The sequence below is a fragment of the Haliotis cracherodii genome, unplaced genomic scaffold (assembly GCF_022045235.1).
Source record: "Haliotis cracherodii isolate W230 unplaced genomic scaffold, xgHalCrac1.p SCAF_11, whole genome shotgun sequence".
In the NCBI taxonomy this organism is placed as follows: Eukaryota; Metazoa; Mollusca; class Gastropoda; order Lepetellida; family Haliotidae; genus Haliotis; species Haliotis cracherodii.
Genome location: NW_027266266.1, coordinates 15,683,260 through 15,697,867, shown reverse-complemented (window position 1 = coordinate 15,697,867; position 14,608 = coordinate 15,683,260). Strand labels below are relative to the sequence as shown.

At 40.5% G+C, this 14,608-nt stretch overlaps 1 protein-coding gene across 1 annotated transcript in view; it reads right to left on the bottom strand.

Annotated features, from left to right (window-relative positions):
• Nucleotides 1-314: 314 nt before the first annotated feature.
• The window catches only part of LOC139456259 (transmembrane protein 132C-like), a 95,230-nt gene continuing 80,936 nt past the window's right edge, over nucleotides 315-14,608 (bottom strand). Inside the window, exons 5-9 of the mRNA XM_071237879.1 lie at nucleotides 12,256-12,399; nucleotides 11,434-11,639; nucleotides 7,351-7,642; nucleotides 6,493-6,678; nucleotides 315-3,517 (exon numbers count right to left, since the gene is read on the bottom strand). Coding sequence (XP_071093980.1) covers nucleotides 2,468-3,517; nucleotides 6,493-6,678; nucleotides 7,351-7,642; nucleotides 11,434-11,639; nucleotides 12,256-12,399 — 1,878 coding nt within the window. The 3' untranslated portion in view covers nucleotides 315-2,467. The remainder of the gene's footprint in view (nucleotides 3,518-6,492; nucleotides 6,679-7,350; nucleotides 7,643-11,433; nucleotides 11,640-12,255; nucleotides 12,400-14,608) is intronic.

Genomic DNA, 14,608 nt, shown 5'->3' with positions numbered 1-14,608 from the left:
AAAATAAACATACTTCCCATGAAGCAAACGCCTATTGCTTTATACTGTTTTTGTCATCCCATTCAATTCCTTAGCACTACGTTGCATTTATATCTGCTTCAGTAATTTCCAAATCAGTAATACTAATATCAAATTTCTTGAACGAAATTAATCACCTTTCAAAAGTTTGAATTGAGATTTCATTATTACAAGATCTGTAATCCTGATATAGATTTTGACAACATTACCTTGGCAACTATCACAATCTTTTGAATGACTAATGAAAAAGACGTGAGGAGTGGGGGAAGTCAGATCTATTTGCTGTGAAATGACAAGTCACATGACTTGCACTGGAGCACCACTGAAGCGACGTGTCCACGCTAACACAATCTACACAGAGTTACATCATAGTCATAGTAACCGCTGGCTCCCTAGTCACAGTGTCTTGGTCAGGACTTACTCCACCCGTCTAAAATAACACACGCAGATGGAAGTAAAACTACTCCAATTTTTCTGGCAATCGTGGGTTTGACTTCTCAAATTTAGGTTTTGCTCTAATCTGTGCAGTTAAGACAGCCATTTTTTTCAAGAAGGAAATATCGATTGAAATCTTTTCAAATCACTTTTCACATGACAAAATTGCCAATATTTTTTACACGCAATTTTTCATAGTGAGTGCATTGAGTTTACTGCTTTTTCCGGTATTTAGTTATTTCATAGCAAGTCAGCTTGATGGAGGAAAACCCAAAGTGACGCAGGTCTCAGACCTTCACCACAGCAAACTGCTGCGCCTTTGATGATTCTACCACCTCACTAATTTTCCATCCAGAAAATGCAAACTGGTCTTGATGCATTTCTCAATTTTATATTAATCATTGCTAATCAAAGTAATTTCCCAAAGCAAGACACTGTGAGGGGGTTCCAGCATATATTCAATATATTGCATTTCGCATATGCATAATAAACAACACTATAACACAGGGCTGAGAAAACAGCTCAGTTAAAAAACAGACAGGGCTGCACTTGACACCCCTACTAAAGACAGGACTCTTCCATTCTGTTGATGGGCATTACAGCCCCGGGGCATTCCACTGAACAAAGCAGGGAGAATACACACAAACAGAATGGAAAATAATCTAAGGAAATATATTATAATTGTTCAAGGGGTATATTGAGAGAGATCGTACCATCCCTGTTGTTAAATGGACTCTCCCAGAACCAAATGGCAACCTTTTGTTGGGTGTACAGCGGAGGGTTGGTTAACGCACATATAGGGGTGGCCTGCAGTAACTTCACAACAATCACACTGACCAGGATATTTGATACTCAACTACTTTTTGTTAACCATCAAAAACAAAGAACAATTCTCGACAAAGAGAACAGTTGCAGCGAGCAATACAGATCCACTTCTTACAGATCATTTTTTTCCACAATATTTTTTTCGACACAAAAATACACTCTGGTTTACAGTGCATTTTAAAAAGCATTTGATGTTATCTCATCTTGCAGTCTTCATGTCAGCTGGTTACAGACACAGTAAAAATGTCCAAGATCAAGCTAAAAGATTTTAAATTCATCTGACCAAAACATTTTCTTCAAGGAAATTTGGTTACATTCGCCTACATTGTCCGGGAAAGGACTCAACATAATCTGCCATGTCTGTAGAAGTAGTTGTTGTTATTCTACATGACCACCACACAGTGTTCTTCACTGTGCATGTGCCTGGTCCTATCATCACCAGTTCTCTCCCTTGTTAGAGTTACTTCCCTTTACCAACTCCTTTGACTCAGGACCAATTCTCATATGCCATGATTGTCTCCTTTGCCTGTCACATGCAAATATATAAGACAATATGAGTATTATATACACCAGCACTATAATGCCATCTCACTGCTCAGGCATGTGCTAAGAGGCCGCCATTTTGATACATAAACTCTCAAATTTAGTCATTATGCATTTCAGGTCCCACCTGCCTTCTTCCTGCCATGGAACATCTCAATAGGACCTTCAGGCAGCATACAATTATTTACAGTGAATACTTCCAATATAGGATCACAAACTATCAGTGTGGCATATAATCACGTATATCCTACACATGTAGTATAGACAATACAAGGGTGCCAGTATGATGGTATAAGTCTCTAGTACTGCTAGATGAGTGTGGGTCCTCAAGAAATACTTGGTTCACATCACAACGAGGACCTGGCCCATTAAATACCTGAACAACACTCATGTCCACAGCTCAGTACCACACCGTGCCCTAATCCAGTCTTCTGCACAACCATTTCGTAAGGGAGAGATTTCCACTTGTGTTTTCCTGTTCATTCTGGCAAAAGGCAAGACGCACTGCATCCAACTGTTCCCTCAACACTGGACATGAAACAGGACGAAAATGCAAGCAAAGTGCCATATTCCTCATAGTGTTCATGCTCTCTCGTATACAGCAGAAAATTGAAAATAGTTCAGAAGAAGATTAAAACTTAAGGCGTTATGCAGTTGACTCTTTCAAATTATCAAAGTATTCCATTAGTTGATCGTATGTCATCCCCATTGCTTCATAATCCCATTCGGCATCCTCTGGGTTGGGGACTTCTGCCCCATCCAAGAGTGGGTTGGCAGTGATCCGAATGCTGCATTCCGAGCCTTTGTATGTCGACACGGTGCTGTTGCGGTTGCTTCCACCGTTCTGTGAACTGTTAGAGCTATGACTGCTGCTCTGAGGACGAACAATCATCTGGTTCCCATTGAAGTCCTCCTCTGGCATGAGCGTCTGTGAGCAGCGTGTGTGATGAGCACCATTACGCTCGAGCGTTGAGCGTCCAATCCATACCCAGTCATGTGCCTGAGATACTGTATCCTTAGGACCTTTTGGAATACGCTTTCGGCGGTATCTGAGCATGAATACAACACAGTTAACAGTAAAGACCAGTATGGCCACGCAGAATACAGCCAGCAGGACATACATGCCAATCTCCAATGGAGACAGGCGGTTGTTTTCTCGGATTGGCTGCTGGTGAGCTTCAGATTTGGGTTTGGACATGGGGAGATTACCAAAGGCCAAATCGACAGGAATCACTTGAGGATCAGACTTGTCCTTCTTCAAAATCTTATCGAACTTTGACTTAGACTGGTGTTGAAAGTATTTGTCTTTATTGTCAATATGTATTTTCTGGATGTTCTGATTGTGATCATCTTCATCCTCCCACCGTCCGCTGGCGCGGTTGTTGTAGTTGCCGTCACTCTGAAGACTGTCATGGTAGCTACCTTCCTTGGAGAAGTCGGCAGTCACATATACATAGGTTGTAGAGAGTGGGCGGGAACGTTTTCGTGGGCATTGGTCTCCATGCCTGAAAACAACTTTGACGAATTCATCACTTCCTTCGCCAACTGCACGAATCTCGTAGTTGTCCGTGTCAAGAATGTCGATCACATGGTGGTTGAGGGAGGAAATCTTTATGTCATAGTCCTTAGAATTGATGTACTTTAGAGGGAAGCTTGTGCCATCAGAATACTGCACGGACACATCCAGACTTGCCTCCTGAAATCATGGAAAAAACATTTTTGCTTTCAAAGACATCTTACAGACAATGACATTTATGAAGAGGCTGATTCACTACTGCTTCAAAGAGATGTTTCGGAGCCTAGTTTGAGTGTGTTTGGTCTTGCGCCTCTCTAATCCATATTCTAGCAATTCTTGTAACCACATTCCGGCCACGTTCTAACCATATTCTAACAATTTTTCTAGCCATATTCTAGCCATTATTCTGACCACATCACAGCATGGGCACAAAACTGAGCTTCACATATTCTACCCATGTGCACTTTCATCAGTACTCCACCTACCCCTGTGTAGCCAAGTAGTGAGAGATTTCATTCAATGTCTCAAATCAGATTTTGTTTCCCCATATGGGTACAATGTTTCCACTATTGTGTTAATGCTGTAATATAGCCTAAAGGAACAGGAAACATACACCTTTTGTTTCATATCTCCTCCATCTACACATGAATGACAAACCAATGGTAGATACATGCTTGATTGAGGTGAATATTGTTTTAGCAATCTTACAACCACATCATTGGTTACAACACCAAGAATGGGCTTCACACATTGTAACCATGAGGGGAATCAAACTTGGTATTTGACATGGTTAAGCAAACACCTCAACCTCTTGGCTAACCCAGTAAAAACATAATATTAACTCTGAATCAATTACTATAACTGTGCCTTGAAACCTCTTACACACAGAAACAGAAAGGGTGGGGTCAGGTGAAATTGGGGGTGTGGGGTGTAAATGCTAGTCCCGACTTATGCCAGTTTTATAGCGTAGACGCATGCTGCAGTTTAACATGAATACCCCACTCAGACAGAGTATACTGACTTCAAGCCAACCAGTCATCGTTTTATCTCCTTATTGTCGAGCGCCAAGCAGGGCAACAACAAAGAGACAAAGAAATGCTGAAGATTTTGTGTTTGATACAGAATATATTTTATGTGACCTCTATTTCTTTGCATAAAACAATTTTGGGGAAACCAAAAACATATTTTTAACACATTGAGTGAACAATGTTTTTCTAAAAAACTGAGACAAAAAGCACAAAATTCAAGGATTTGCTGGATCAAACTAGCAAAGACTCAGAATATCAAATAGTTGGACTTGTGATCATGGAGGATTCTGAGCAGGAAAACATTACAAGGCCATGTTTCTACGCAATTCAAAGCCATACATCACACAAGATAACACGCACACACTCAACACTTGATGTAGACTGGTTAGATGCTCGAGGGAAAGTATCAAGAGAAAAATACTGACATCAAAGTCATAAGGACATCATTACAGGAACAGAAACTTAGTGACCTGAAATGACGACTTTCTTTGAATAAAATTAACCAAACAAATCCTTGTACATCACATGAAAACATTGCCAGTGCTTAAAATCAGTTGCACAGTTCTCAAACTTTTTTCTCTGTCTTTTTTTCATAAAAACAAACAGACTACTGCCTGCAGTAGAATGTATGCTCAATCGTATCCAAAGAAATGGACTATTTCTTCAGGCTAACATCTCCATATTGTAGCACCCAGTAGGAGGGGGCTTGCAGTCTTTGTACCTCAACCTGGCCACTTGCAACACAAAATGTTCAAACAAATTCTTTGATTTAAATGTCAGATGCTAAAGGCTAGGTCTTCTAATGAACATTATTAGGTCTATGAAGTTATCCTGCCTTGCAGCAAAGTGAATCAAGTTGTTGAGAGAGATGAAGTCATTTTTTTACATGAAAACGTACGGACATGGGACGTACTCAAGACAAACCAGTTACTGCAGGTTTGGATCTAGAACTGCCTACACAACACAACAACAAACAAGGTCTACATTCAACGTGGAAAATTGGAAATAAGCAATTGATTCAGGCCTGAAGACTTGCGGCATCAACAGCCTTGAATGAGTGAGACATTGGTCTAAGCTGTTAGACCACAAATTAATTATCAGCTTTCATCCAAGGTAGGACAAGGTAGGACAGGTGCCCTTTGTGGCTCATTAAAAATGTCAAATTATAAATGTATGGAAAACTTGGAAATTATCAGACATGTACAAACGACTGACACGTAACATTTTCTCTCCTTTAAATGTGCACGTTTTGGACTTCTGACATGATCATATACAAAAATATCACTAAAATGAGTGAAAAAGGCTGAGATTATTCAAATTTTTAAAAAAAACAACACTAAGCACAAGTCTGTTACCCAACATGAGTTGTTTCCAGATGTTTCTGCTGTTGTTAGGCCTAAGAAAGTCAGCTTGGGCAAAAAACTTGCTCCTGTTCAAATATTAGATATTGCTCCTTGAAAAGCTCTAAAATAATCCTTGTTGACACATTTTAACCTAGTCCTCATTCATTTGAACACATCTGATAACTTTCATACGAATTTCTAAGACTTGTGTTCAATACTTTAATAAAACAGAGCTTGTGGATCAAAAAGGGCCCTTATCCTATCTCGTCCTTTGTGAAAAGTGGAAGTCAGCAGGCGTTCTATTTCCACTAGTCATGTCTTATCAAACCCGGAAACCCATGGACAAGTTGCTGTTACGACCAGCATGGGGCGCTAGCTTGGGGTCTTGTTAATCTTTCTCATGTATGCAATCACCAACACACAAAGTCAGCAACGTAACCCACTCAGCCACTGAGGCTCCCACAAACATTATAGTCTGACAACTGGTAGTCTAGATCACGTACTTTGTGTTGGTTGGTTGGTTTGTTGTTTAACGCCGCACTCAGCAATCTTCCAGCTATATGACGGTGGTCTGTAACTAATCAAGTCTGGACCAGAAAATCCGGTGATTGATATCATGAGCATCGATCCACGTAATTGGAATCGATGACATGCATCTTACGACAAGCATAGTCACCATTAACGGCAAGCATGGGTTGCTGAAGACCTATTCTTCCCGGATCTTCTCGGGTCCGTACTTTGTGTACCCCTCTGACATAATGCTTAACTCCTAACTGTAACATACCTTGTGTTTGGACATCAGCTTGTGCTCAAGGTGAGCAATGGCGGTGAGGGTGCCAGGAAGCGAACCCTTGACGATATCAAGCCGGACGCCGCTGATGACTCGGATGAGCAGACGCTCTATGACAACCTTCTCCTTGCCCACACGGACCTCCCTGGCAGCCATGACACGGCCGGTCGGGGACAGCACCTGCATTACATAGGCACATGTTAGTACTCTCACCCTGGTATCTCTTGCACATAGGGGGGCACGGGTGGCCCAGTCGTCTAAGGCGCCGCGATTCGCTGTGCAGAGTTGCGTCCCTTGGGCACGCCAGAAACCTATGATTGTGGGTTCGAATCCCGGTTCGCCCCAATTATGTTTCTAGGTTTGTCAGCACCATACCCGTGCTCGTGGGTTTCACCAAAGTGGTAAACGTCTGACACCTGCATCACTTCGGGCTTACCTCCCACATTAAGCTGACACGCCGTGTTATATCGGGAAAACTGTTAAAAGCGGCGTTAAACCAAACTCACTCATTCACTTGCACATAGATTTTTGTTTGTTTATTATTTAACGCCATACTCAGCACTATTCCAGCTATATGCAGCGGTCTGTAAATAATCCAGTCTGGACCACACAATCCAGTGATTGACATCATAAGCATTGCTGTACGCAACTGGGATACGATTACATGCATCAAGTCAGGGAGATCCCATAAGTCACCTCTTACGACAAGCATGAGTTGCATAGGAACTCTTGTGACAAATACAACATAAACAGATCTTGTGGGTACAATAAGTACTCAAATGATATCAGCACTACAGGTCTTTTATGAAAACCTACAATTACTTAAGGACATTTTAACTTCTAGAAGTGTACCTGGACTTCCGTCCTTCCTTGGCCTAGACCTTGGATAATGTTCCCTTCAAGGGAAGCAATCCTTGGATCCGACATTCTCATCCTCTTCAAGACAATGTCAGTGACCTTGAGATAGGCCTTTCGGTTGTGGTAGTAGTCAATACGAGACCGAGATTCTATGTGGAAGCGGGTGAAGACCTCGACCTCAGCTTGCTGCAGACGCAACTGGCAGCCATGACGGTCCAGTTTCTGGTTACGATCACTAACATAGAACCCTGAGTGGGTCAGCAGTCCAAAATCAACACTCCGTTTGCTGGAACAGAAACATGAGCACATTTATTACAGAAATCTATTTCTTTTAACAGATGGGACTGAACTTTGTCATACAGTTGAGTATTCCACTTATATCAAGCGTGTCAGCTTGATGTGGGAGGACCTTCAAAATAGTCCACTAGCCCAAGACTACTAAATTGTGCAGAGAAAAGGTAAAACTTCAACGATGGTGGTCCTCAATGACTAGTAGCATTTGAGGTTCATAATTCTATAAATACAAATGAGTGAGTGAGTGAGATGGGTTTAACGCTGCTTTTAACAGTATTCCAGTTATATCGCGGCGTGTCAGCTTAATGTGGGAGGAAAGTGATGCAGGTCTCAGACGTTTACCACTTCAGTGAAAACCATGAGCACAGGTATGGTGCTGACAAACCTAGAAACATAATTGGGGCGAACCGGGATTCGAACCCACAATCATAGGTTTCTGGCGTGCCCAAGGGACGCAACTCTGCACAGCGAAATCGCGGCGTCTTAGACGACTGGGCCCCCCGTGCCCCCTGTTCATTAAAGTGATCTAAGCACTAAAGCGATTTGCGACTCAGTCAGTCACAACACTAAGATCGCTTTGTGGAAAGGGACCCAGGACTAGTCTTAAAAAAGACAATTCTTAGGCTGGCAGTCTTCTAATGCTATTCATTGCCATAGGTGAGGAGAAATGGGGTTTAACGTCACGTTCAAGATTGTTGCACTTATATAGCGACGTGTGTGTGGCTGGTTGTACTAGTCCAGACTGACTACAATAGTACACAACATCCAATTAATAATGTCCACTGTCTTGGGGGCCAGTCAGGGGAAATCGGGGGTGGATCACCAGGCAATATGACAGTCTCTCGGGGAGGGTTATAAAAAATATAACACATATTTGTGGAGGGTCATGAAAAAATGAACATTTAATAAAAATAAAAATGAAGTGCTTCTTGCATTTTGTCTTTTCAGGGAGGGCCATGAAAAAATGTACAAGGACATGAGGAGGGTCATCCAAAAATATGACAAGAATTAGGAGAGGGTCAATATTTTCAGTACATTAGTGTATCCAAAACGTCTGACCAGTCCTCTGAGTTACAACATGGTCTACAAACACCACCTGAAAGGGGGATCATAAACACATGCACTGAACTTGCTCCCAGACTGATTTTTTCAAATGCACATGTGAATGCCCCTAAACAAAAACATCCTATATAACTCTCTTATCTTCTAGTAACATATTGAAGTGAAGTGCAAGTGTTGGTTTTTTATCTCCCTGAACAAACTTCCATGGATATCCTGCTTGCCTGACAACTAACCTCTTGTGACCTCAAAATGTAGCAGCAGCGTGCGGAAATGGATATTTGTCAGTAGAGTTTAATTCCTGTCCCATGAACATTTATATTATAAATTCATGCCTGTGCCAAAATGGAAATGTGGAAATGGTCCACCATTGTGTAGCAATGTTACAGAGCATATTGTTACAAGTCGGCCACAACAAATTATGTATTTGCTTGCTATTTTCAGTCTCTATACTCAATTTCCTTTTGGTTTTGCGGCTGTGATTTTTTCATCCGATAGATTTTACCCTAATTTAGCTATAGATATAATTACATTTTATTTTTAAATAAAGGTGCTTGGCAATGACCTTGCCTCTTGGGAAGGATTAATAACCATATCAAGATGTTTATATCGTATGCATCATGTATCACCAGTGAGAACTAATATGCATACTCCAAGGTTCACATCATTATGGGGGCGGTTGGGTAGCCTAGTGGTTAAGGTGTTCGCTCATCAGGCCAAAGACCCAGGTTCGATTTCTGATATGGATACAATGTGTGAAGCCCATTTCTGGTGTCCCCCGCCGTGATATTACTGGAATATTGCTATAAGCGGTGTAAAACCCTACTCACTCACATCATTATGGGATGATGTACGACTTAATAATGTTAATGGGACCTGGTCCAAAGATGGAAATCGGCCAAAATTCAATCAAAAGGAAGAGCTGCCCTCGATAAAAAATTACCATCATTGTTGCCACAAGCCTTTCAGACACCTTGACCTTCAGTGACCTTTTCCTAAGAAGCATGGACTTGTGGAAAATTGGAGGTTTATCGTCAGTATTCACAGAAAAAATGTGATAGACACAATTCTGCTCATTACATACACAGTATTCCTGTTTGTCGTCATGCTGGGCAATTTTGCGATTTTTCAAAATTATAACCCTGCTTCTTTGTACCGTGGGTCATTTGGAACATGTAACATTCATATATACAGTTCTTAACAAGTTAAAGAACAACCACAGTTGGAAGGCTGTGTCATGCAATACCCATCAGCCACGACAAATTAGCTATGGTTACATGAAAAAATATGTTTTCTTTAACTTCTCTTAAATAGTAGACAATGATGGAGACAATACACTTAATGGATATTCAACAATTTCTAAATGCTAATCAAAGACTTCAAATACATGGACAATGTCAAATTGGGCAATATATCAGGTGAAGACTTTGACAGTGAAATTGCACCCTTCTTTACACCATAACTATTTCACAGTCATCATCTGAGGATAAAGAGTTTTATTTTTTAGCATAACAGTGGTTTTGTAACTATCCTGCCACCAGGAGAACATCAACATTCATCCAATTCCACAACAGTCTTTCTCTTCCCTTTCATAGCGCCAACATTATCCTTACCCTACATTCTCACGACCAAACATGATGAGAACTAGTTGTTTACCAAGTGGTACCTAACAAACAAGGCATAAACAGAGATGAGTGGCAATGCTATTAATCTAACTATAATCAAGCTTGATGACTTAAAAGTATTTTCCTAAGCACTGGTTCCTGGTCCTTCAACGTGAAAGGCATCACGTTTATGGATGCTCTATAATTAGCGAGCCCGACTCCGGAGCTGCAGCTACAGTTCAGTAACGAGCAGGGCTAATGCGGTACTGATGGAGAAAAGCTCTTATTTTCCTGTTCAGGTAATCAAAGGATGTTAACTGGAAGCTACCACTGGTTAACAAATTACCTTGTGATTTATAGGTTAACAGTAATGGTAGGTATAGCTGCTGTGAAAGAATTCAAAGCAACAACTAATTTGAGGATACAATCAAACAAGATGGTAAAACAGCCAGAAGCCATCCACCATGTAAAACGTGGTCCCCTGGGAGAAAGAAATCTCATCTTTTGCGATCGTGTATCAGCTTGTGTACTTTCCAGTTTCTCATTTAGTTTTCAATATCAAACTTGTCGTACTATTTTAGAAACGTGTAGCGGACCATGATCCAGGAAACAAAGTAATTTTACTTTTAACTATATATCTACGAAATAAAATCCAAATGCAGCCCTGAACAATGCTCAATTTCAGACTAATCTAGACTTGCCAAATCATTCAAGATTTTAATTGGATTCACTTTTTTACTTCTTCTCTAGGTCTGGGAGACAGATAAGGTTTGGGTTATAATCAGGCTGTATAGTTTACTTATATCTCAAGCACAAAGAAATGTTTGTTTCATACAACTTATGCTTGGATCATTGCCACAAAACTCAGCTCAATAGGACATGGAAATGTGGCACAAAAACAAGTTCACTGAAACTACTGCTTTCAAGGGAAACGTAGAAATGTTTTTGCATGATGGCATGAAGGTCAAATAAAAAGAAAGTACCAAATATTTCTCAAATATTAGGTTATATAAATGCAGCACAGTCGAAATGGAAGTAATGATATCGTATGTTTAACTCTGGGAACACACGTAAGTGCTCTCACAGAACTACAATTAGTACATAAGAAATGTTTGCGGACCTTCGTTGGGCCTTGGTCTGCACCTTCCAGCCCCGAATCTGTCCGAGCTTGTTGTCCGACAGTTGGATGTCCAGCCTACTCTCGGGAACCCACACGCGGATGTACATGTTGTCCGTGTACAGGCCAGTCTTGGCGATCACAGTGACATTGTGCGAGCCACGTGTTTCGTTACCTTCAAAGTAGATTTCTGAGCAATCTGGTGCAACCTACAAAGAAAATAATCAATGAATTACAAAATGCAGGAACAAGAAACAAGTATTGAAAATATAACTGAAACACTTCCATTTTTCAAATGCTAAAACACTATAGTCACTAAAGCATTTGCTGGTCACACGGAAGGTACTTTCTTCACATCACTGGTATTCATACTACATCGTTAATAACAAAATGAATGAGTGATTCTTATTTTACAACACTCAGCAATATTCCAGCCATATCATGGCAAGAATGAAGTTGGCTAAGGCAAAGCACATCATCAGGGCACAAGACACAATCAGCCAGGTCACACACTGTAACCAACTCACAATTCAGTCTCCCCTAGAATTCCTATGAATAATTTGTTTGTTGGTTAATGCCACAATCAGCAATATTCCAGCTACATGACGCCATCATGTAAATAATCAAATATGGACCATACAATCCAGTAACAATCCTGTGAGCAACAATCCACGTCATTGGGTACAAGGAAACGCAATTAACCAAGGCACTGGGCCTGACCACCCGCTCTGTTAAGTCATTTACGACCATCGTAGGTTGTTGGGGACCAATTCTAACCTGGAATCCCCACGTGGCAAAACATAAAATGTTCAAGACAAAAGTTACCTTGAGGACATCCTTGTCTGTTGAGTGGCAGGCAGTGAGAACCGACACATCGCGGAATATCCCGACGTCCGACACAGCATAGACTTTCAGCGGGAACGACAGTCTCTCTCCGGTCAAGATGGCTGTGTTCAGAATCTCAGTCTCCTGAAAAACAAGATAATCATTTTGAGCAATCAGCTTCACCAGTACATGGCTGAGAAAAGATTTGAAATTGTGCAACAAGTGAGTTTAGATGCAAGCAACATGTACATGTGCGTGTGTGTTTGTGCATTTACACAGATACAGGCAACCAGTGTGTGTGCATCCAATATTTGCGCGAGCATGCGCATATGTGTGTTTGTGCATGTGTGTACATGCATGTGCATGTGTGTACATGCATGCGTATGTGAGTGCATGCATGCGTATGTGAGAGCATTGATACAGACAACTAACATAACTATATCCAACCATTATTTTTATTTCTGTTGTAAGACGACCATCAAGGACAAAAAAGAAAACCTACAGTAATACTATAAGCCATATAGAGGAGTTTCATCAATATGATCCCTTCATTCCCAAGGTTTTACTGCCACACCACAGATTAGGCTGCGGCCTTGTCAGTACGGCTGTCTGGTCAGTATATATATCCCTACAAGAAACACCTCATCCACCATACATTAGCCTTGCTCCAAGTCTGTACTGAATGATAAGTCATGGATGTATAGTAATTCTATCCTCAAAATAAGCAAGTCTAGATAAGTGGACAGTAGTCTTTTATACGGACAACTTGTTCATATAATTTATCACATCTTGGGATGATGAATTAACTAATAATTATTCCCTTAGACACTTGTGCAAGTCTAACAATGCATCTGTCTGCTTGTGTTTGTGGTAGAAACTTGCTCCCACTTCACAAAGGATGATTCTCCAGACACATCACTGTTTGTTTTTTATCAAATACAGTGGAACCCATTATCTTGGACATTTGCAATATCAAGGCATGAACTTCCACACAGGTCAAGTAACAGCATCATTGATAGGTTTCAACGGCACTGTACTCTTACAGCTATGATGTATGGGGAGTGAGTAAGTGAGTGAGTATGGTTTTACGCCGCTTTTAGCAATATTCCAGCAATATCACGGCGAGGGACACCAGAAATGGGCTTCACACATTGTACCCATGTCGGGAATCGAACTGATGTATGGGGAAAGGTACTAGATATATACCATATTCCACGTAGTAAGCGCCCATGGCAACATTTGCTAAGATATTGGCTAGTGAACAATCCCAATTAGCACTCCTTCCGTTTGATCAATGTACACAAGACCTATTTATTTGCGTATAATACGCACTCGTGTGTTATATGCACCCTTTATTATGGGCATTTAATTCTGGAAAAAAAATCTGTCGTACATAAACATTTCATGCTGTCAGCATAAACCACGAAATTTATCTTTCAACTCTGTTTTCTTTACCAAAATAACATTCTAATAAGAGCCCCCTATTTCTAATTTTGAGAGCGCCCTGGGTGCTTATTACGTCTAATACAGTATGTGCTTCTCAAAACTGTTAATGTGGCAAATGGCAACTTAAGGAAATAGGTACAAAATTCTAGAGTAAACTAAAAGTCCAAGGTTCCAGATAGCCTATGTACTTTAATCTCAAAACTGAGATAAGCGTGGAAATATATATGTATTTATATAATGAGGTGGTTGTGTGGATGTTTTTTTTATATATTTTATTTATCACAACAGTCCTTGTGGAAGTAAGAATAAGATGCACAAGTTTCTGTCTTTTTATACTTAAATCAGGACCTAATCAAAATGAAATTGTAAATTCTGAATCATATTACACACCTACACAAAAAATAAAAATCTGCATTTTCCAAGACTGGACAAAATAACCATGATTATGTGGAAACATATTGAAGCATTCATGTTGCCTCCCCCTTTGACTACAGGCATCACATCCCCAACCACTCCTGTACCTTACATTCATATACCGGTCCACCTTGACGTTCGTTTCAGCAAATTGGAAAACATTCCATTTTACTCCAGACAAAATTGCAGTTTTCTAAATTATTTTTTTCTATTTATACAAGGAGTACCTTGTAATGAAATAAGTAGCATTCTGATTTTAACTACGTCTGGATTTTATTATTGATATTTTCAAGGCTTTGACTAAATTTGACAAATCTGCCCACGCACATAAATTGATTACCCAAGCTTCTTAACCATTCCACAAATAACAAGATTGAAAATGACAGAGTGCTTGAATTGATAACCAGTAAATCCTGTTCCTGTCTGCAAAGGCCTGCATCCATCATCTTGACAAGATGGTGGCCAATAACATCATTTCACTAGCGCCACCTAC